This window comes from Silurus meridionalis, chromosome 9, assembly GCF_014805685.1.
Source record: "Silurus meridionalis isolate SWU-2019-XX chromosome 9, ASM1480568v1, whole genome shotgun sequence".
Lineage (NCBI taxonomy): Eukaryota > Metazoa > Chordata > Actinopteri > Siluriformes > Siluridae > Silurus > Silurus meridionalis.
This window is the reverse complement of record NC_060892.1, coordinates 6,426,444-6,448,128: the sequence shown is the minus strand read 5'-3', so window position 1 is coordinate 6,448,128 and position 21,685 is coordinate 6,426,444. Positions and strand designations below refer to the sequence as shown.

General features: G+C 35.9%; 1 protein-coding gene across 6 annotated transcripts in view; it reads left to right on the top strand.

Annotated features, from left to right (window-relative positions):
• atp11b (ATPase phospholipid transporting 11B (putative)) overlaps positions 1 to 21,685 on the top strand; it is a 63,855-nt gene that overhangs the window by 18,569 nt on the left and 23,601 nt on the right. For all 6 annotated transcript variants that reach the window (XR_006926999.1, XR_006927000.1, XM_046858206.1 and 3 more), the window contains exons 5-24: positions 709 to 816; positions 1,104 to 1,232; positions 1,982 to 2,085; positions 3,467 to 3,514; positions 3,630 to 3,694; positions 3,829 to 3,910; positions 4,059 to 4,209; positions 4,683 to 4,880; positions 4,968 to 5,123; positions 5,816 to 5,991; positions 6,958 to 7,026; positions 7,392 to 7,465; positions 9,354 to 9,457; positions 11,455 to 11,636; positions 13,478 to 13,681; positions 15,226 to 15,379; positions 17,422 to 17,524; positions 18,992 to 19,137; positions 19,244 to 19,303; positions 20,948 to 21,075. Coding sequence is in view for 4 of the 6 variants with exons in the window: in XM_046858206.1 (XP_046714162.1) it covers positions 709 to 816; positions 1,104 to 1,232; positions 1,982 to 2,085; positions 3,467 to 3,514; positions 3,630 to 3,694; positions 3,829 to 3,910; positions 4,059 to 4,209; positions 4,683 to 4,880; positions 4,968 to 5,123; positions 5,816 to 5,991; positions 6,958 to 7,026; positions 7,392 to 7,465; positions 9,354 to 9,457; positions 11,455 to 11,636; positions 13,478 to 13,681; positions 15,226 to 15,379; positions 17,422 to 17,524; positions 18,992 to 19,137; positions 19,244 to 19,303; positions 20,948 to 21,075 (2,441 nt within the window). In the remaining 2 variants the exon portion in view is untranslated. The remainder of the gene's footprint in view (positions 1 to 708; positions 817 to 1,103; positions 1,233 to 1,981; positions 2,086 to 3,466; positions 3,515 to 3,629; positions 3,695 to 3,828; positions 3,911 to 4,058; positions 4,210 to 4,682; positions 4,881 to 4,967; positions 5,124 to 5,815; positions 5,992 to 6,957; positions 7,027 to 7,391; positions 7,466 to 9,353; positions 9,458 to 11,454; positions 11,637 to 13,477; positions 13,682 to 15,225; positions 15,380 to 17,421; positions 17,525 to 18,991; positions 19,138 to 19,243; positions 19,304 to 20,947; positions 21,076 to 21,685) is intronic.

Genomic DNA, 21,685 nt, shown 5'->3' with positions numbered 1-21,685 from the left:
GGAGAAAACCGATCCTTCATATAGTGACATACATAAAGATTATACCTCTTTCATATAGAGTGATTTACATGGTCGTACCTCCTTCATATAGTGACATACATGAAGATCATACCTCCTTCATATAGAGTGACTTACATGATCATACCTCCTTCATATAGAGTGACTTACATGATCATACCTCCTTCATATAGAGTGACTTACATGATCATACCTCCTTCATATAGAGTGACTTACATGATCATACCTCCTTTATATAGTGACATACATGAAGATCATACCTCCTTCATATAGAGTGACTTACATGGTCATACCGCCTTCATATAGAGTGACTTACATGGTCATACTGCCTTCATATAGAGTGATCATACCTCCTTCACTGTGAGTGAAACACACAGACTGTGTCTTTCTTACTCACCCTAAAAAGCCACACCAACTTTACAGAGACTGATGCAAACATAGGTCACACTTTCAACATTAACACTGACATGCACAAATGCCACTCCCTTTTTTACTGATGCTGACCACATGTTCTTCACTGAGACGGACACTCAGAGACAAATGCCTTTATTTTATTTTATTATTATTATTATTTTTTTTTCTTAGTGACTGTGTAATATTATCTAGGTTTAATAATTCACAGATTTTTTTGATATTATTTGAGGAATAGTGTTGTCTTCTGTCCCTCACACGCACACACACACGCTGCAGGGCTATGAGGACTGGCTGAGACACAAAGCCGATAATGAAGTAAACGGCGCCCCCGTATTTGTGGTGCGCAGTGGCAGTCTGGTGCAGACTCGATCCAAGAATATACGAGTAAGTTACATTTCTAAATCCTGTTTCATTTCCTTCAGTATGTGCATGCCGTTTTGCGTTGCATGTTATGTGACATAGTATGAATAACCAATCAGTGATGTGGATTTGTGATAGCCCAACCTCTTGAGAATAATTAGATCCTTGTAGCACTTTGGGCACGAAATAAAAAAAAAAATATACAAAAGAAAGTCGATTGTACCTGCAGCAGTGATCAATTTTTATTTAAAATTGTGCAATATTAATAGCTGTAACGTCTTTTCTGATCGCCTTTTTCTCTCCATCTTCAGGTCGGAGACATAGTAAGAGTAGCAAAAGATGAGACGTTTCCAGCTGATCTGGTGCTGCTGTCTTCAGAACGAGCAGAGGGGACATGTCACATCACAACGGCCAGTTTAGATGGAGAAACAAATCTGAAGGTCTGTGATTGTGTGACGTTTGACACGGTGTTTAACATTTTAACAGTTTGTAAGACAGGACAGGTTCATGTACTAAACGTTGTCTCATATGTGTACTGTGTCATATATACACTTGACTAAATACAATAAATTGGGGCACTTTCAGCCCAATTGTCCTGTCCAGCATAAAAAAACTATTTGGTCTTAAAACACACAATTTGACAATATGCTGATATTGGCATCCCCTTTAATGCAACACACTCGTCATAAAAATGGCCATACATATCTGTTAGTTACATTTTCTTTTTACCACCAGACGTGTGCATGATGGCTCTGAAAACATAGGACAGCTGCACATATGGCAGTGGCGCTGGAGAATAAACAAATCATACTAATAAAAAAAAAAAACCTCTCTGAATGTTTGTTTTTCAAGCTTATTTGTGTGCAGGCTGATTTCTGTATCACGCTGATAGATAACAAGTATCTTAGTATGATGAGTAGAAATCATAAAAGTCTTACTGGTTCATGACATTTGATATCAGGATCACTCCACGATCAGGTATGATGAGTGGAGTAAATCAACAAATTGTGCACAGCTGCCGAATATCGAGTTGTCTGCATGTAGGTAAGTGTTAAACAGAGAGTAATCCGTGAGCCAGTGTGGAGCATTGCTGTCAAACCTCCAGCTATCCATCTGCTATGCTCTTCTTATGCTAATGAGCCTTTAAAGTCGTTTCTGCTGCTCAGCTCATTGCCCCCTCTGTGTTTAGACTCATTATGCAGTACCGGAGACGGCTACGTCTCAATCCGTGTCCCGGCTTGAAGCTCTGCAGGCTGTGGTGGAGTGCCAGCAGCCTGAGCCTGATTTATACAGGTACTCGAATCACACTCAAGCCTTACCTTTAAGACTGACTTTAAGACTGACTGCCTGTCAGTATGCATTAATGTTTGTATGAGCATGTTTCACAATATTCAATTATATCCAGTAAATGCTTCTCAGAATTATAAAAATAGAAGGTATGAATAGTATTGAATCAGCTCTATTGGCCAAGCATGCCTGAGCATACAAAGAATTTGTTTACAGTTTAGAGTAAACCATCAGTGCACAGCAATGGACCGAAACAAGACAGACTAATACAAACATAATTACACATAACACTTACTAAATGACCAAGCACAGAAGACAGTACATACTGTGTAGTATATACTAGGCTTAAGAAGCATATTGCACATTGGTGTGATATTTCAAGACAAAGACTAATACAACCACTAAAACACAACAACTAGACAGACCCGTGGCAGAAAGTGACATTATAGTTCAGTAATTGTCCACTTTAGTCTTCTTTGTATATTTTTGTAAATAATGCTGTACGTTTGTACATTTATAGGAATTTAGGAGGATGAAATACAACCTGAATAAGAAAAAAAAAAAGCTTGCTTCTGTTTCTTTTTGATGTGCACATAACTACAAATAATAATATAGAAGAAGAAGAAAATGTTATATATAACAATAGTGTTTAAAAAAAAAAAATTAATTACTACAAATTTACTGTGGTTATTATTCTAGCCATTATTGCACAGGCATAATAACAGTGACAACTGTAACGATTACTAAAATGTTATTTAGAACAGGATTATTCCCCCCCCTTCCTCTCTCCTCTATATTAAGAGTTAAATACTACTCATAAGTGGACAATAAATCAAATGCAATAAAATGTAGATGTAAAATTTAGTGTTTATCTAGATAAAATAAGGGTTAGGGTTAAGGTTATTTAAATGAAACAAACAAAAAATTGTAGTACCCTTGGCCATAAGCCGTTTCAATTTTTTATGTAACATTTTATTAAAAAAATTTAAAATTAAAAGATACAAAAATGGATAACTAGACAAATAAATTAAATAATAATAATAATACATGAATGAATGGTTTGAATAAAAGATAATGATTTTGGTGCAAAACATTTATTTTAAAAGAATTACATTTTTTAAAATTTAAATAGTTAATAGTTGGCAATAAAAAATGAATAAATGACAAGATTATTTCTTTACAATTTTCAAATAAAGGCATAAAGAAATATGTGAAATAATTTTGATGTTATGTTTTGTTAAATGTCAAATTAGTTAGACATTTGAATGAGTTATTATTATAGAAGAAAATTAAGTTGTATTTCTGTAGATATAATGAGATGATTAGTTTTGTTTGTTGCTGTTTTCTGGTCCTGGGCATTTTTAATCTGTGTCTGGTTGTTATACAGGTTTGTTGGGAGAATCACAATAACACAGCATGGGGAAGAGATTGTCAGGTGAGTTTGTATGTCGTTGCCTTTGTTTATTGTGGTTTATAATGAGGTCATTATCGCACTGAGGACGATATCTAATATCTAATAGCTCATATCAGAGTTACCTGCTGTGTTTTAGACCTTTAGGACCAGAAAACCTCCTGCTCCGTGGAGCACGACTGAAAAACACCAAAGAGATCTATGGTAAATATATGACATTTCCTTTTCTGCATAAGTGCACACAGTTGTTAGTGGTTTGACTTTTTTTTGGGTGTGTTACAAGTGTCAATGAATTAGGTGTATTTGTGCAAATATTCTCATTTGATTTTTCTTCACAGGTGTGGCTGTGTACACAGGCATGGAGTCCAAGATGGCTCTGAATTACAAGTGCAAGTCCCAGAAACGCTCAGCAGTTGAGAAGTATGAAGTTCTCTCTCTCGCTCTTTTTTTTCCCCCTCTCTTTTATTGTCACTCCTCTATTTACTCAAAATGGAAATAGTTCTTTTGTATTGCTCATCTCCATATTAATTCACCACAGCTCCATACCTGTTGTGTAAATCCTTCTCAGGTCGATGAACACGTTTCTCATCATCTATCTGGCTATCCTGCTTTTCGAGGCTGTCCTCAGCACCATTTTAAAGTACGCCTGGCAAGCGGAAAAGAAATGGGACGAGCCATTCTACAACGAGAAAACAGAGACGGAACGCAACAGCAGCAAGGCAAGATCGCAATTTTTTTCTTCTCCTTTTTTCTTTTTTTTTTTTTTAGGTGAAGTCGTGGGGGTAAAGATGGAAAAATAAGCAAACAAATACGCAGAGATTTATATTCTGAAGTCGGAGCTAAACGACAGCTCGTGCGAGTGTTATTAAATGGACCCTAAGGAGAGAAAGGAGATGCAGCTGAAGTAGAAAATAAAGAAATATTTAGGAATACATTTAAATAACACTAATTTTATAAATTATAAAGAAATTATTTTAAAGTGAAAATATAAATAGATTAAAAAAGAGAGAAAAATATATCTAACAGAATTTTCAGAACTTTTATTCAAACATTTAATTTTAAAATTTTAAATAATCAATAGATAAATCAATAAATGATGTAGCTAGACTAGTTAGTTAGCCAATATTCTAAGAGCGTTGCTATGGTTACATTGTTCATGTGGTGATACATGGTGATTTTTTTCCCCTGATAGATTTTAAAGTTCATCTCCGATTTCTTGGCTTTCCTCGTTCTGTACAACTTCATCATCCCCATTTCGCTGTATGTTACCGTGGAGATGCAGAAGTTTCTGGGTTCCTTCTTTATTGGCTGGGACCTCGACCTCTACCATGAGGAGAGTGACCAGAGAGCCCAGGTCAACACCTCCGACCTCAACGAGGAGCTGGGGCAGGTGTGTTTGTGTGTGTTTGTGATATCTCCTCATGAGTTTGTTGAAATTATGAAATAAAGTTGTGTTTTATTCGTTGGTGTGTCGTAGGTGGAGTACGTTTTTACCGACAAGACGGGAACTTTGACGGAAAACGAGATGCAGTTCCGTGAATGCTCCATCAACGGTGTCAAATACCAAGAGATCAACAGCAAATTGGTCCCTGAAGGAATGACCGAGGACGTCCCAGACACCGGCTTCTTCCTGGTGAGACTCACATACAATAAAAATACAGGAAGAACATGGTGTGAAAGGATAAATATTTTTCTGTGGAGACAGTTATACGAAATAAAAAAAACTATTTTCAAACACAAATTCAAAGAAAACACAAAGAAATAAAAGAAGAAAGGAAGTGAGTGAGAAAATAGAAAGGACAATAGAGAGAAAGATCAAAAGAAAGATAGGGAAAAATCTGGAAAAAAATGAAGAAATTATGAAAGAAAGAAGAATTGGGAATAAGAGAAATGCTGAATGAAACATTAGAAAGGAAAGAATGAAATGAGATGAGATGGATGGAGATTTATGGATGGATGGATGGATAGATGGATGGATGGATAGATAGATAGATAGATAGATAGATAGATAGATAGATAGATAGATAGATAGATAGATAGATAGATAGATAGATAGATAGATGGATGGATGGATGGATGGATGGATGGATGGATAGAACCTCAGGAAGGAAAGAAGTGATAGAAAGAAAGAAAGAAAGAAAGAAAGAAAGAAAGAAAGAGTCATTAGCTGGCATGTCTTATATAATTTATACTTGTATGACTTTTTGAATGTATTATTGTGGACATTTGGGTGGAAACGTGTGTGTGTGTGTGTGTGTGTGTGTGTGTGTGTGTGTGTGTGTGTGTGTGTGTGTGTGTGTGTGTGTGTGTGTGTGTGTGTTTCAGAGCAGGGAAGAGGAGCTGTTCCTGAAAGCCGTGTCTCTGTGCCACACTGTTCAGATCAGTTACGATCAGCCAGACGGCGTGTCTGATCCTTTTTCCCACGCCAACGGATTCACATCTCAGATGGAGTACTACGCCTCGTCTCCTGACGAAAAAGCCCTCGTGGAAGCTACAAAGAGGTAAAAATAGACCCTCATGTCTCTGTGCTGCTGTGTGTCAGGATTGACGCATCATAGCCATGAGACAGCACTTCATCACTCTGAGGAAATATTTACATGAAATCATGTTCATTTTGAAATACTTTTTATTGTAATCATTCACAGTGACATGAGCATGTGTAAGAGTTTTCTTCCTGAGAGACAGAGATGGGATAAAGCAGGGGATGGATAAAGATAGGCACAAAACAGAGTGCATGAGGAAAGAAAAATAGGGAGAGAAAAGAAGGAGAAAGGGAGGAATGGTAGGCAAAAGAGAAGAAGAAAAAGAGAGACAAAAAGGAAGGAGAAAAAGAGAAAGACAGCTAGGCAAGAAAGAAGGAGAAAGAAAAAGAGAGAGAGAGGAAAAAGACAGGTAGGCTAAAGAGAAGAAAAATGGAAAAGACAAAAGAGAAGGAAAATGGAAAAGACAAATGAGATGGAGATCAGGAGAAAGAGAGGCAGACAAAAGAAGGAGATCAGGAGAGATAGGAAGACACGAGAAGGAGATCAGGAGAAAAGAGGAAGACACAAGAGAAAGGAAGAAAGACATGGAAATTAAAGGGAAAAGGGAGAAGGAAAGCTAGGCAAAAGAGAAGGAGAAAGGGAGACAAAGGAGGAGAAAGAGATGAGGGTGTGTTTGAGAGGATGGAAGATTAAGAAACGAGGTAGTGAAAGAAGAAGAGTGGGAGGATTGAAGCGTGAGTTAGAAATAAAGAATGAAAGAAAGAATGTAATTAAAGTAGAGTGCAAGGGAAAAAAATTAAAGGTTGAAAGAGAAAGAAGTAAAGAAATTCAAAAATCAATCTGTCCATCTATATTCCACACGAAATTCTTGCTGGTTTTTGAGTAAACTTTCACATGTAGGGTCGAGATTCATTCCTTTACTCTTTAAAGATGTGAGTTTTAAATGACTTAAAAGTCAAATAAAGTTGTTTTTCTGTTCTGCAGGATGGGCGTGGCCTTTGCAGGAAGTAATGGAGAAACCATGGAGATCAAAACATTTGGCAAATCCGAAAAGTGAGACTTGCAACTGTTTACATGCTGGAAGGAATAAACAAATATTGTGGTGTTGAAGCAATCAATTAACAGGGTCATGTGATGAAGTGGCATTATGAAGTCGATTATTTTTACAGCACGACTCGAGGTGTTTGTCAATATTTATCATAGTTATATTTTATATGTCAAATAAATGTATCCTCATGAAACACTTCACCATCTCGGAGATTTGTTTTGTGCCGTCATCATTTTCTGACCAATCAGAATTCAGTAGGGCTCTGATGTAAAGTATGCACTTAACTGAGTTTGTAGTGTGTGTGTGTGTGTGTGTGTGTGTGTGTGTGTGTTTGAATACATTTACAGCAGTCCTCTTTTTTTCTTCATAGGTACAAACTCCTTCACGTGTTAGAGTTTGACGCGAACCGAAGACGCATGAGCGTGATATTGCAGGCTCCCTCGGGTGAGCAGATTTTCTTTTTGCATGGTGTCCATCATTATATATGCTTGCGATGTGTTCAGCTTAACTGGGAAAAAGTTTGAACTCAGATTTATGTTTAAGTTTGTGATACAGTCAGTGTTATAGATTTAACCAACTTTGTGTTTGTGTTGTGTCTTTGTTAATTGATCTTAAGTGAATACTGCTGTAAACCTGTTTGTATTACTGACTGAAATTTGGGTTCCAAAATTTCTGAGTATAATAAAGCATATTCTTCATCTTCTTCCAGTATAAGATTAAAATAAACATAAAAAAAAAGAATAATAAAGGTAGCTTTATAGTTACTTTAACTACATGAATATATTACATTTAGTATTATATTTTATACAATATTAACGTCTACGAACATTATTACAATTTGAATGATTAAATATGTAATTCCTGATGTTAACATGTAGGGAAACATCCCTCAAAGCAGTACTATATTGCTATAATGCTATACTATAAAACTATATGTAATGCTATAAGTTTATTTGTGTCGTCATGCTGTAAAAAAATAGCAACCGAAAAATCTCAGGGCTTTCCAAAGTTAAGCCACATGTACATGTGACTCACGTTACAATGTAACAAGAAAATAGAACAGTTTTAACACTTTTTAGTGTTTACTATATTAGGGGTGTAATGTACACAAAATTCTGATTTGTTTTGCGTATGTTAAGATTTGTTATGCATATGCATGAAAACGCTAAGGAAAACAATAGCACAAGTGTTTGCATATGCAAAACAAATCTTATTTCCAGTATGTAATGAGTAGCCACTTTATTTATTTATTTATTTATTTATTTATTTTATACCCTGGTATTGTTGTGTATGTTTTCAAGTAAAAAAAAAAAATGCACTTGCAGTGCGAGGCGGAGACTAAACAAACTTCCCAAGCGATCCCCCACTTTATACGTTCCTGAGGAAACTCAGATTGTAACTATGGTCCGCACGTTGCGTTCATTACACGTGTCTACCGAACCGAAAGCCCTGCACCAAATAATTTCACACACGCACACACATTATATATCTGTGTGTGTGTGTGTGTGTGTGTGTGTGTGTATATATATATATATATATATATATATATATATATATATATATACAGTACAGACCAAAAGTTTGGACACACCTGCTCATTCAAAGAGTTTTCTTTATTTTCATGACTATGAAAATTGTAGATTCACACTGAAGGCATTAAAACTATGCATTAACACATATGGAATTATATACATAACAAAAAAGTGTGAAACAACTGAAAATATGTCATATTGTAGTTTTTCAAAGTAGCCACCTTTTGCTTAGATTACTGCTTTGCACACTCTTGGCATTCTCTTGATGCCTACTTTGAAGAACCTACAATATGACGTATTTTCAGTTAACTTTTTTGTTATGTATATAATTCCACATGTGTTAATTCATAGTTTTGATGCCTTCAGTGTGACTCTACAGTTTTCATAGTCATGAAAATAAAGAAAACTCTTTGAATGAGCAGGTGTGTCCAAACTTGGTCTGTACTGTATATATAATATATATAAACCTTTGGTCTGTACTGTGTATATATATATATATATATATATATATATATATATATATATATATATATATATATATATATATATATATATATATATATATATATATATGTATATATGTATATATATATATATATATATATATATATATATATATATATATATATATATATATATATATATATATATATATATATATACAGTACAGACCAAAAGTTTGGACACACAAGGCTGTTGTCTGAAGTTGTAACCGTTGTATTGCTGTAAATATTTTGAGTGTGGGGGTTGCACCCAGGGGGTTACACACAGCTAACCTCATGCTCTGTACTATATGTTAGGGGAGAAGTTGTTGTTCACTAAAGGAGCCGAGTCCTCTGTTCTTCCCTATGCCAGCAGTGGAGAGATTGAGAAGACCAGAGTGCACGTGGATGAATTCGCTCTGGTAAGAGACTGGATTAACATTGTGAGAGTGTCCAAATTTGATCAGTTATAATTGTTGTCTTTTTTTATAATACAGTTATGGCAGATTACAGAACAAATATATTGTTATTGGAAAATAATATTTGATAAAAACTATAACAGTGTTTTGATGTTTTTAATTAGATTTTGAATGGCACATCTTACATATACACTTTGTGGACAAAAGTATTAGCACACTTCCAGCCAGATGTGGTTCTTCCCCAAACTGTTAATACAAAGTTAAAGGCAGACAATTGCATTAAGTGTCCTTTGGATGCAGTTTTTTAATATTTACTTCACTTGATCTAGGAGACCCAAATCTGTTTCAGCATGACAATGTTTCTGTACACAAAGCCAACTCCATAAAGTTCAGCTTTACATGGGTTCGAGTGGAAGATCTCGGAGATCTGGTCTGCTATAGAGCTCTGACCTCAATCCTATTGAACAACGCTGACTGCACCCCAGGCCTCCTCACCTCACCTAATCAGTACATGAGTAAAATAACACCGTTGTGTCTGAATAAACACAAATCTCCACAAACACACTCCAAAATCTAGTGAAACATCTTCCCAGAAAGAGATGGAAGTTGTTATACGGGCAAATGAGGCAAATTTTAATCCTAACTCTAGATCTAATGGTCAGGTGTCTACAAACTTTTGTCCGTATAGTGTACATTTTATTATTGTAGAATGTCTGTAAAACAAGTGGGTTTCTTGTTCTAGCTAATATTATAGCAGCAAAAAAGAAATAAATAATAAAGTTCTCTCACTTGTGAAGTGTGAACAGAAACCAATCCTGGAGTATGATGAGCTGAGCTGGTACTTCTGCAGTGACACCATATTAGAACAAATGCATTAATATGAACCAACTGCACTACTGTTAGAGTTGTTTTTATAAAATATTATTCAGTACAACAGAATTATAAGATTGCAGGAATATTAGGGATTTTCTTTTAATGGGAAACTTCCCATACATCTTAAGAGTCACAAAAAATGTATGCTTCTTGAGAAGACAGCTTTTATATGCATGTTAAAGCTCGAAACATCTCGTATTACTGGTTGTGCTTCTGTCCCGCTGAAGAAATTCATGCAAAGCTTGCAAATATAGTCAATAAACCGAATCATGAGATTTCAAGAGTAAAACATTGCATGAGTATTCCCTGGGGAGGAACAGCACCATGTGAGGAGTCAGCAGTGCTCTCGGTCAAGAGATTCTCATTACATTCACGTGGGACATGTAGACTGTGGGTGATGTGGGACTTTAGCAGTAAAACTGTGTGTGGCTTTTGAACTGAAGACTATATGCGTATGACTGTCCACTAGCAACACAGAAGAAAATAAAGGAAAAGTTGTAGCTTGCTGGTTAAGATTCAACAATTTTGATCGAAACTTAGTATTTTCAAATCACAGCTCTGCCAAGCTGCCACTGCTGGGCCCTTGAGCAAGGCCCTTAGCCTTCAACTGTTCAGTTGTTTAAATGAGATGAATGTACAGTGCATCCAGAAAGTATTCACAGCGCTTCACTTTCTCCACATTTTATGTAACAGCAAATAACTAACAATTTAATTCAAGTAAAAAATAGCATTTTTAAATCGATATTAGTTTGCATGAATATATGCTTATGACCGAACAAATGTTTATATTTATATTTATATATGATGCAGTTTATATACATCTTTTATTAAATCCCATCAATTCTTGGTAAGTTTTCAAATTGGAATATCCCATGTTCCCATGGAAAGTTTCCTAAAGTTTCCAGGAACTTTTCTGCCCCATTGCAAACCTAATTATCGATAAAGTCCCCAAAATATGTTAAGATGTAATTATTTTTTTTTTGTAAATATCACACACCTCTTAATTCCCAATCATAGAATCAGTGATTCTTTTTTCCCAAAAACATAGAAAATGGCCAGCCTTTAAAAAGTATTTCTGTAACCCAAAACCTGAAAATGCGGTCATTATTTTCCTGTTTTTTTCACAGAAGGGTCTGAGGACACTAGTGGTGGCCTACAGGCTCTTCAGCGCGGAGGAGTATAAGGAAGTGGAACGGCGGCTACACCAGGCTCGAACAGCTCTCCAGCAGAGAGATGAGAGGCTCAGTGAAGCCTTCAACTTCATCGAGAAAGACCTGCATTTGCTTGGAGCCACCGGAGTAGAAGACAAGTAAGTCTGACTCTCTTTCTCACACACACACACACACACACACACACACACACACACACACACACACACACACAAAAGCTCACTGGGGTGTGTTTGAGGATTAAGCTCTAATCACAAGACATTCTAATACCTTCCAGCACACTATAGACTCTGTATATACATAAAGAATAGAAGCACAGGATTTTCCACAGCTACTGCTCATAATAAAAACTTTTATACCTTGAAAAAGTTTTATATCTCTGTGTATGACTCATCCAGGACTAGGGGAATCAATTTACTGCATATTTGTGCATCTCTTCAGATACAACACATAAAAAAATTACACATTTCTCTTTATTTTATCTCAAACTTCGTAGCTGAGTAACTACATCCTGTTAATTTATGTTTTATGCACTCAATTTTAGCATAGAAAGCTCGTTAGCCATTTTTTTACTGGCATACTTTTAAAAGGATTAGAATAATGTTCATTTAAAATAAAAATACTTTATTTTTTATTATTATTATTATTCACTTTATTCTGGCTGCCATTTTTTATTCTCGTACTCAATTTATCATCTTCATTTGATGGTGCACCGTCACCCAATTTTTCTTACCTTCATTATCACCCTATTGCTTTTTCTTACGTTGTCATGTTTCTGTTCCTCACCCTCACTTTGTGCTGAACATGTGACATCATTTATCTCTATTGTGGCTCTTAAAATAATAAACCAGTCACAGATTACATTCATGTGCACAGACTGGTATGGCTGCTTCGTATTTTAAGTCTCGATTCCCTGAGACGCTGTTTAGCCATTGAGTCCACTTTCTGTAATCGCACTGATCATCACGTCACTTTGAATTAAACTATGTGACGTTGCTCGCTAGTCTTTATTTCCTGTTCACTGCCTACGTCCTGAAAGTCATGTTTTATATTTTTACTTCTTTCAAAGATATTTGTATCCCAACTGTTTAAGTTTTTTCCCCCCTGTAATTTGAAATAATTAAACAATTAAGAGTACAGTAACTGCTACATTTTTATTTTGTATTTATAAATTTATTTATTTATTTTTTTTTACAATAGGTTCACAAAATATATCGGGTGAAAACGAAAGTACACAATTTATTTGCACCCTTTTAGCATAGTAGGTAGTAAATTAGTAGTAGTTTACTATAACTTAATTGCATAGTAGTAAATTAGCAGTAGTTTACTGTGTAGTTTACTATAACTTAACTGCATAGTAGTAAATTAGCAGTAGTTTACTATAACTTAACTGCATAGTAGTAAATTAACAGTAGTTTACTGTGTAGTTTACTATAACTTAACTGCATAGTAGTAAATTAGTAGTAGTTTACCGTGTAGTTTACTATAACTAAACTGCATAGTAGTAAATTAGTAGTAGTTTACCATATAGTTTACTATAACTTAACTGCATAGTAGTAAATTAGTAGTAGTTTACCATGTAGTTTACTATAACTAACTGCATAGTAGTAAATTAGTAGTAGTTTTTCCGTGTAGTTTACTATAACTAAACTGCATAGTAGTAAATTAGTAGTAGTTTACCGTGTAGTTTACTATAATTTAACTGCATAGTATATATGAGTACATATGAGCTTCAAACTTGTGGTCATGTGACACACTACAGCAAGCACGCATGATAAAGGTAAGACTTGTTTGTTAGAGTTATGAGTTGTGTGAAGCGCACATTAAACTTGTGTGAATATACAAAGATCACTTATCACATGAATCAGAATCACTACAGATGTCCTCTGGTCTTGTCTCAAAAACCAGTCGTGCAGTACATCATCCTGTATCTTCTTACAACAGTGTATTTTATTGCATGTGTGTATATTCTCTTGTGCAGGCTGCAGGAGAAGGTCCAGGAGACGATTGAGGCTTTGCGATTGGCTGGAATTAAAGTCTGGGTGCTAACAGGAGATAAACACGAGACCGCAGTCAGCGTGAGTCTCTCCTGCGGTCACTTTCACCGCACTATGAACATCCTGGAACTCGTGCAGCAGAAATCCGATCACGAGTGTGCAGAGCAGCTCCGCAGGCTCGCCCGCAGGTACACACACACACACTTCTCTAGTTTTCTTTATGCTCATGAATTTTCTTTTAATTTCAGATTTTAGGTTTTGCTGTATACACTGTGATCTTATTGCAGAAGCACAACTATTTCACCGTTTCTTTCTCTTCATGAGCATTATTTCATACAAAACTAAATAGTTTTCCTGGTTTGTTTTCTGTTCTTTAGTGTTGCAGACACCAATAGTTTATATGTAGGCAAAAAAAAAAAAAAAAAAGAATAATCTTGTTTACATTTTGTAGTCACTTCTTAGACTTCTTGACTCATCCTGGTTTAGTCTTGACTTTATCAGACTAGACGCCCTCTTGAATGTGTGTCTCCTCATCGCATCTTCTCGTACATGGTTCCCTTTTCCAGCTGAGAATGAATGTTGGTTGGAATTCAATCATTTGAAGGAGGATTGGGGGATGCTTTTTTTTTTTTAACTGGAATTTTAAAACGGAAAAGCCACACTTCTTTTTCTTTTTTTCTGCCTGATGAATTTTAGGTTTTTCAGATTTTAGAGATCTTTGTCCTCCTATAGATCATATTTCAGGGCTGTGCATCTCTATAATTGAGGCCGATTTGCATCTCGAAGCAAAGCCGACAAAATGCTACATTAAAGATACACATGAATCATGCGATACGATTCTTTCCTATTACGATGCAGCATGATGTGATTTCCATTCGATTAATCAAAATGCGATTTATTTATTTATATCTTTATGTCCAGCTTCAAGAATTTCTCTGATAATTCCGTCTATCGAGGAAGTGAATAAATGAAGGATGGAAAGAATTAAGATATTTGGTAAAGTCTGGCTGAAATAAATAAGTAGAAAAGTTAAATAGATCATATTTTAAGAAAATTTAATATTAAATGTGAAAGACACACATACACACACTTACTTATATACGCATCTGAATTACCCAAACAGGGTCTAACAAATGTTATTTGTAAGAATTAATTTTTTGTGCCAATTTAATTGATTTCTTGATGTAATCAATATAATAAAACATGTATTGCGTTAATTTGATTTATTATGTTTTATTTTGTATTTATTATTAATTTTATATATAATTTAACCAAGCAGGCATTTTATTTTAAATTGATATAAAATGTTAATGATAAAAATTACAAACTTTCTTTTCTTCCCTTAACTGTACAGAAATCACACCGAACAGTGACTATGCACCATTACACCCCTAGTGTCTGTCTGTCTGTCTGTCTGTCTGTCTGTCTGTCTGTCTGTCTGTCTGTCTGTCTGTCTGTCTGTGGAACCAACAGACACAAAGGCCACACCTTCCCTTACATCATCTCCACTCCTACTTTTTCATTAATAACATTTCCTCTCTTATATTTGGTTGCGAATTGCACCTAATAATAGATAATAAATTATTTTTTCCTATTGTGCAATTATAGAAGCGTTTCAGACCTGGTGTGTCTGGTGTAGAGCACTGAATCAGCCGTCAGTTTGTGTTGATTAAGCAAGAAATTAAACAGGATCTCATGATGTTTGTGTGTGTGTGTGTGTCTGTATGTGTAGAATCAAAGAAGACCATGTGATTCAGCACGGGCTGGTGGTGGATGGTGCAAGTTTGTCTCTGGCGCTGCGTGAACACGAGAAGCTCTTCATGGAAGTGTGTAAGAACTGCTCTGCGGTGCTCTGCTGCAGGATGGCACCACTGCAGAAAGCCAAGGCAAGTCCCACCCTGCTGCTGTATGCGTGCGTGCGTGCATGCATCTGTGTTTGTGTTTGCAGCTGTGTTTATGCTGCATGAGTTGCAGATGTGTGTGTATTCAGACAGAAATTAGTTCCCACATGTCACACACCAAATAGCTGTTTGTTTCAGCCTCTCTATATATGAAGGGTATTTTTGCCAAAATTTATTGTATGGTTTGTGTGTGTGTGTGTGTGTGTGTGTGTATATATATATATATATATATATATATATATATATATATATATATATATATATATATATACACACACACACACCCCACAATAACAAATTAAGTACCTACTGTCACTGATTTTCAGGTCTGCATTAGTGTGGGGTTTTAAAAAAAATGTAATATTTGGAAAAACATTTGTGTTACCAAACTATTGCACTATTCAGTTTTCTTTTATATTAAATTAAATATTTGTTCAAATGTTTTTTTTAATAAAACAGACTACACTACACCTACACTCATATGGTAACGTTTAAAAACGCTGTTTTTCGCCTAAAAATGCTCCGCGTCCACACGTTCTTTTTCAATCGTTTCTCAAAGGTTGATCATCCACACTGAAACATCTGCAAACACACGTCCCTGTACTGCGCATGGGAAAAACGTAGCGCTTTGCTCATGCGGCATTTCCGCCTGCCGTTTGTTTACTTTCCGGTGTCATCGTTTTCAGGTTTATCCACTTTGCAGTGCGTGTTCAGAAGGTTACGTTTTCGTCGACTGAAAACGCCGTCTCGGTGTGGACAGAGGGTCGAAACAGAGAGGAAATTATGTGTTTTCGAACGAGAACATATCAGAATCAGAATGTTGATCCCATAAGGAAAAATTTTTGGTTGCAGTTGCTCATGGTACAAAATCAAAGTAAGGATTAAAGTAAATAAATAAAAAGTCAGACTACAATAATAGTTATAAAAGTTATTGCACTTGTAACTAATTATTACTATTACACTGAGATTATTTGAACATAATTGCCAATATTTTAACAAAATATGTGTGGCAATCAAAATCTGTAAATATAAATATATCTATATTATCTATATCAAATAACATCTATATAGTGGAGCAGCTGTTCAACACTCAGAGGGAGGAGTTACAGTATAACATTTGATGGCCACAGGCAGACATGATCTCCTGTGCTGCTTTGTGGTGCTTCGTGGTTGTATTAGTGTGGCCATTGCCTAAAGGTGTTTTTTCATGGAGTTAGGAGCAGACTCTCCTGCCAAAAGATCGGCGGCAGACTGAATCTGCACAGCTATTATTGGTTGTTACTGTAGGTTGTGAGGCAGCAGTTGCCATGACAGTTCAGCACCCCCGACCGTGCGTCTGAACACATGCGTCTGAACACTAAGATTCTGACTCTGACAAACATTAGAGATTGTAATGAACACATGTTATAGTAGGAATTTTAAATCATTATTACTTTAAGGAATTCTGCATATTTGAGTCTGGAATTTTGAAATGAAAAATACGTAGGAACCCTGTATAATTAAGCAGTATTACACAAGCAAGAGTACTGAATATCAGCATGATTTTTATTTGTAGCAATTCATAGTTATGCATGCCGATTTTAGTGTAATCGCACAAATGCCAGTATGAGAGTGCTGAATTTCAGACTAAATCTGGCCAAGTGGTTTATTTTTGCTCCACATGCAGATATAGATTCTCGAGAAGCCACACTCCTTTATAACATGGTTGGCTGGCAAGTTCGCTCGTTTTGACAGGTTAGCAGTACCATTTTAAATCAAATGTAGTGTTGAGGAAAATAACCCATTGGAGGCTTCCATTTAAGAGAATCTTCAGTTATGCCAATTTTGTTTGTTTGATTATTTGTTAGTTTTTTTTTAATCGAATTATGTCGATCTAAGAGCAGTATGGGTGTCCTGTATTTTACTTTTCATTGTTTTTTTCCCCTTCTAAACCTGAAAAAAGTATTATTAATAAAGTAATATAGTCCTTTATTATATTTTATAAATAGCTTTTTAAAGTTCGTTTTGAATGCGGCGGTGTTTGGCAGGTGGTTCGCTTGCTGAAGACGTCCCCAGAGAAACCCATTACATTAGCTGTCGGAGACGGAGCCAATGATGTCAGTATGATCCAGGAGGCTCATGTAGGAATAGGTAAGTGCCTGAATTAATGCAGAAGGAACCTGTTTAATGCAAAGGTCCCTGAATAGTACAGCACTGAGGAAACTTACTTCCTGTCCAGAAGTGCTTGTTTGTATTCCGTCTGTCATTCTACTGACACTTTCTACATACCACTCATTTACTCCACCCCATCTCACTGTGCCTTTGACAAACAGCCACTGCAGCTGCATAATTCTTCCACGAGCATAAAATAATCACACTGTGCTTTAAAAAATGTACGTCACAGTAAACAAAGCTTTGGGAAATCGTTTTAAAGTTTTAGTGATTTATTACTGTTATTACTGTAGGGGATGCAGAGGTCAAATTCCTCATGGACAGGTAGGTGAGTGCAGTCTGTATAAGGCAGTGTGTTTAAATGGCCACTGTCACATAATGAATCAAGTAGAAATATTTCAATTATAAAAAACAAAGTACTTCTGACTAGAGGTTGAGCGGTATGCGGTTTTCTCTTGGCGACGCCGATATTAAATCAGGGCAGCCGATTTTTTGCAGTTTTTTTACATTTTGCCGATTTTTTTCCCCCGCTTCATCTCATAAAAACAGTTCATTAATAAATAAATATTTTATTGAACAACACACTCTCCAATCAGTGCACCTGTTAGCATGTTTTGGTCCCTGTGCCGATCTGCAGCCTAAACTACAGCTGGTAACAATGAAGGTAACAATACAGTTCCAGAAAGTTGCTCTCATTCCCTCTCCAGATGTTCTTCTCGTTCTCTATCCAGATGTTCTTTACGTTCTCTCTCTAGATGTTCTTCACGTTCTCTCTCTAGATGTTCTTCACGTTCTCTCTCTAGATGTTCTTCACGTTCTCTCTAGATGTTCTTCACGTTCTCTCTCTAGATGTTATTCACGTTCTCTCTCTAGATGTTCTTCACGTTCTCTCTCCAGATGTTGTTGTTTTTTTCCCTCTCCAAATGTTGTTCTCATTCTCTCTCCAGATGCTTTTCACATTCTCTTTTTTCAGATGTTCTTCTCATTCTCTCTCCAAATGTTCTTCTCATTTTCTCTCCAAATGTTCTTTTCATTCTATTTCAGAATGTGTATCATATTCAACTAATGAAATATATAAGACTTAAAAAAGAAGGATAAGAACTTAAGGCCCGGGTTTAAGCTGATGGTCGGTTGTCAGGCAATGTCGGTTGGCTTTTGAGCGTGGGTCGGTTTTAGTTTTTTTTTAGTGTAGTTTTAGCTTTAGTTTTTTCGATGTGTTCCACACCATTGGCTCTAGTTGAAAGGTGTCAGCTGTTTTTTTTTTTTTCTCCGGCCGATCCTGCATGTCAAATCGGTGACGGAGCTTGTCGGCAAGAAAGAGAACTCCGATTGGCTATTCAGCAAATGATCACACGAGAAAAGAAATCGGAAAGAGCATGCATTACTTGTATTGGAAGGCAGCCTTAATGTAGCTTTAATGTCCTAATTAAATTGAGTTTTCTCCAGGTATCATGGGGAAGGAGGGAAGACAAGCTGTACGAAACAGCGACTATGCAATCGCTAGGTTTAAATTCCTCGCCAAGTTACTGCTCGTCCACGGACACTTCTACTACATTCGAATAGCAACGCTCGTCCAGTACTTTTTCTACAAGGTACGCACTTAAGGTTCCAAGCATTTATTAGCAGACTTATATTATCGTCACGGAGGCATGCTGCTTACATGTTTTTGTGTTTGTGTTTTTTTGTTTTATTTTGTAGAATGTGTGCTTTATCACACCGCAGTTTTTATACCAGTTCTTCTGTCTGTTTTCACAACAAGTAAGTCTCTATTCCATTTATCTGTTCATGTGTGTTCAACATCTTTAATACAGTTTTTTTTTATATTGTTAACATTTTAAGTGCTTTAATGCATGTCGTCTGTCTAAAACTCGTTAGTTTAAATAAGTGATTATATAAATACAATTTAAATAAGGTGAGGCCGTAGAAAAAACAGGATCTGTTATTAAAGGGGACATAACACAGTTTCAGCCAATCTCATGTTAATCTTGAGTATATATCGGGTAGTATTGTATCCTTCATATCTCCAATAGTCTTTAGATTTAGATCATCAGGTTTATAAACGGAAGATACAGCTTTACGCTTCTCTCCGTAAACAGCCGAGCTCCTGGAGGCGTGCTGTGGGCGGAGCTAAAGAGTCACAAGTTGCTGCCCCAGAAAAACAAACTGCATCTTCTGTTCACGTAACGCTGGGTTCGTTGGGAAGTTGAACAAGGTTCTCCTTCTCTTACATCTAAAAACACTCTTTTTATTTTTTTTTGGGAGACATTCTCCTCCAGCAAGTCCTTTGCAGTGCTGCTGACGACTTCCATAGCTCAATGAATGTCCATGTTTTGCATGAGAATTCAACTCTTCAGTGTAAATAACTCAGAATGCATGAAATATCATTAGACCCCTTTTTATTGCTCGCTAAAGTCACCCAGGTTCAATAAATGACCGAAGAGGCTACAGAGGAATCAACACTCGTGCTTTTAACTAAATATGTAAATTAGACCGCTCATAACCATCCACACACCCACCTCTCTCTGTGTTGCATGTATATCTATATTGGGGGGCAAAAATCATATAGGTGATGTGCCTTTTTCTTTTTTTCTTTTCGAATTCTTTACTTTTTAGTGCATTAGCACATAAACAGCAGTTTCCCCTTTTTTATTCTAGAATATGTACATCATACAACTACGAGAAAACTAACAAAAAGAAATAAATAAAAAAAATTAATAATTCTTTGGGGGAGGTCAGATATATGTTTTAGAATTTTAACACCTAATAATAGGTAATTGTAGGTACTAGGTTTATTCTAGAGGCTGTAAGAAAAAACTAAATAATGCCCAATATGTAATGGGGGAGAAGTGTGCAAGACAATTCACAATAACATTTTCCATTCAAAAAGTAAAGTGAAATTGAATTAAATATTCAACTCACTTAGTCCAAAATTTAATTAGTTTGTGCAGTTAATATTTGGCGTTAACTGTTAGTTAGCTAGCTGCACTATATAGCCAAAAGTTTGTGGACACCTGACCATAAGATTCATTTGTGTGTTTTGAACATCCTGTTCCATATTTATTCTCCATTTGCTGTTATAACAATCTCTGCTCTTCTGGGAGGATAATACACTATATTTTAGAGTGTGTTAATGGAGATTTTGCTGATTCAGTCACAAGGCTGTCAGGTATTGATAAAAGGTTGAGGAGACCCGGGGTGCAGTCAGTGTTCCGTTTAATCCCCAAGGTTTTTATTGGGGTGAAGGTCCAGGGTTCTATAGCAGACCATTCAAACCTATGTAACGCATATCTCCATAGAGCTGGCTGCATGCACAGGGGTATTGTCATGCTGGAACACATTAAGGTCTGCTGGTTCAAGTGAAGGGAAAGTTGAATGCTTAACACCCACTTGTGCTTTTCATAGACGCTGTATGACAGTGTGTATCTTACACTCTACAACATCTGCTTCACCTCCCTTCCCATCCTGGTGTACAGTCTCTTTGAACAGTTGGTTCATCCTCACATTCTACAGAGCAAGCCAGCACTTTACAGGTTCATAACACACCTCACTCACTCCCTCACACACACACATCCTCTTAGTGTATTCAACCGACAGAAACCAAGGCTACACCTCTATTATTGGAATCGAAGCACATAAAAGTCAAGCCTTTATTGCAACCGACAGTTACATTCATTATAGAAAAATGACAGACTTAAAGGCCACTCGTCTTTTAATAAACAGACAGAATTAATGGCCACTGCTTCTATATTAGAACCGATATTTATAAAGGCCAATAATTATCATTATTATAATAATTATTATTATTAGAGTCTTAATAATGTAAATGGCTAATTGTATTAGGGCTGCAGCTATTGATTATATTAGTAATCAAGTATTTTATTGATTAATCGGTTAAGAAGTACCTTTTCTTTATTAAAAAGCGATACTAAATATACAAGAAAAAATATGACAGTTCTCTTAAAATGAACAAGTGCTTTGTTTTCTTTTTAGAAAAATTACCGTTTTTATTCAAATTGCATACAAGAATATGTGTAAAATCTAAACCCATTTAGTGCATTTATTTGCCAGATTACATCAAAATGGAAATGTATAAATAAAAGAAATCGTACATATAAAATATAAGTCGGAGCACTCCAGAGT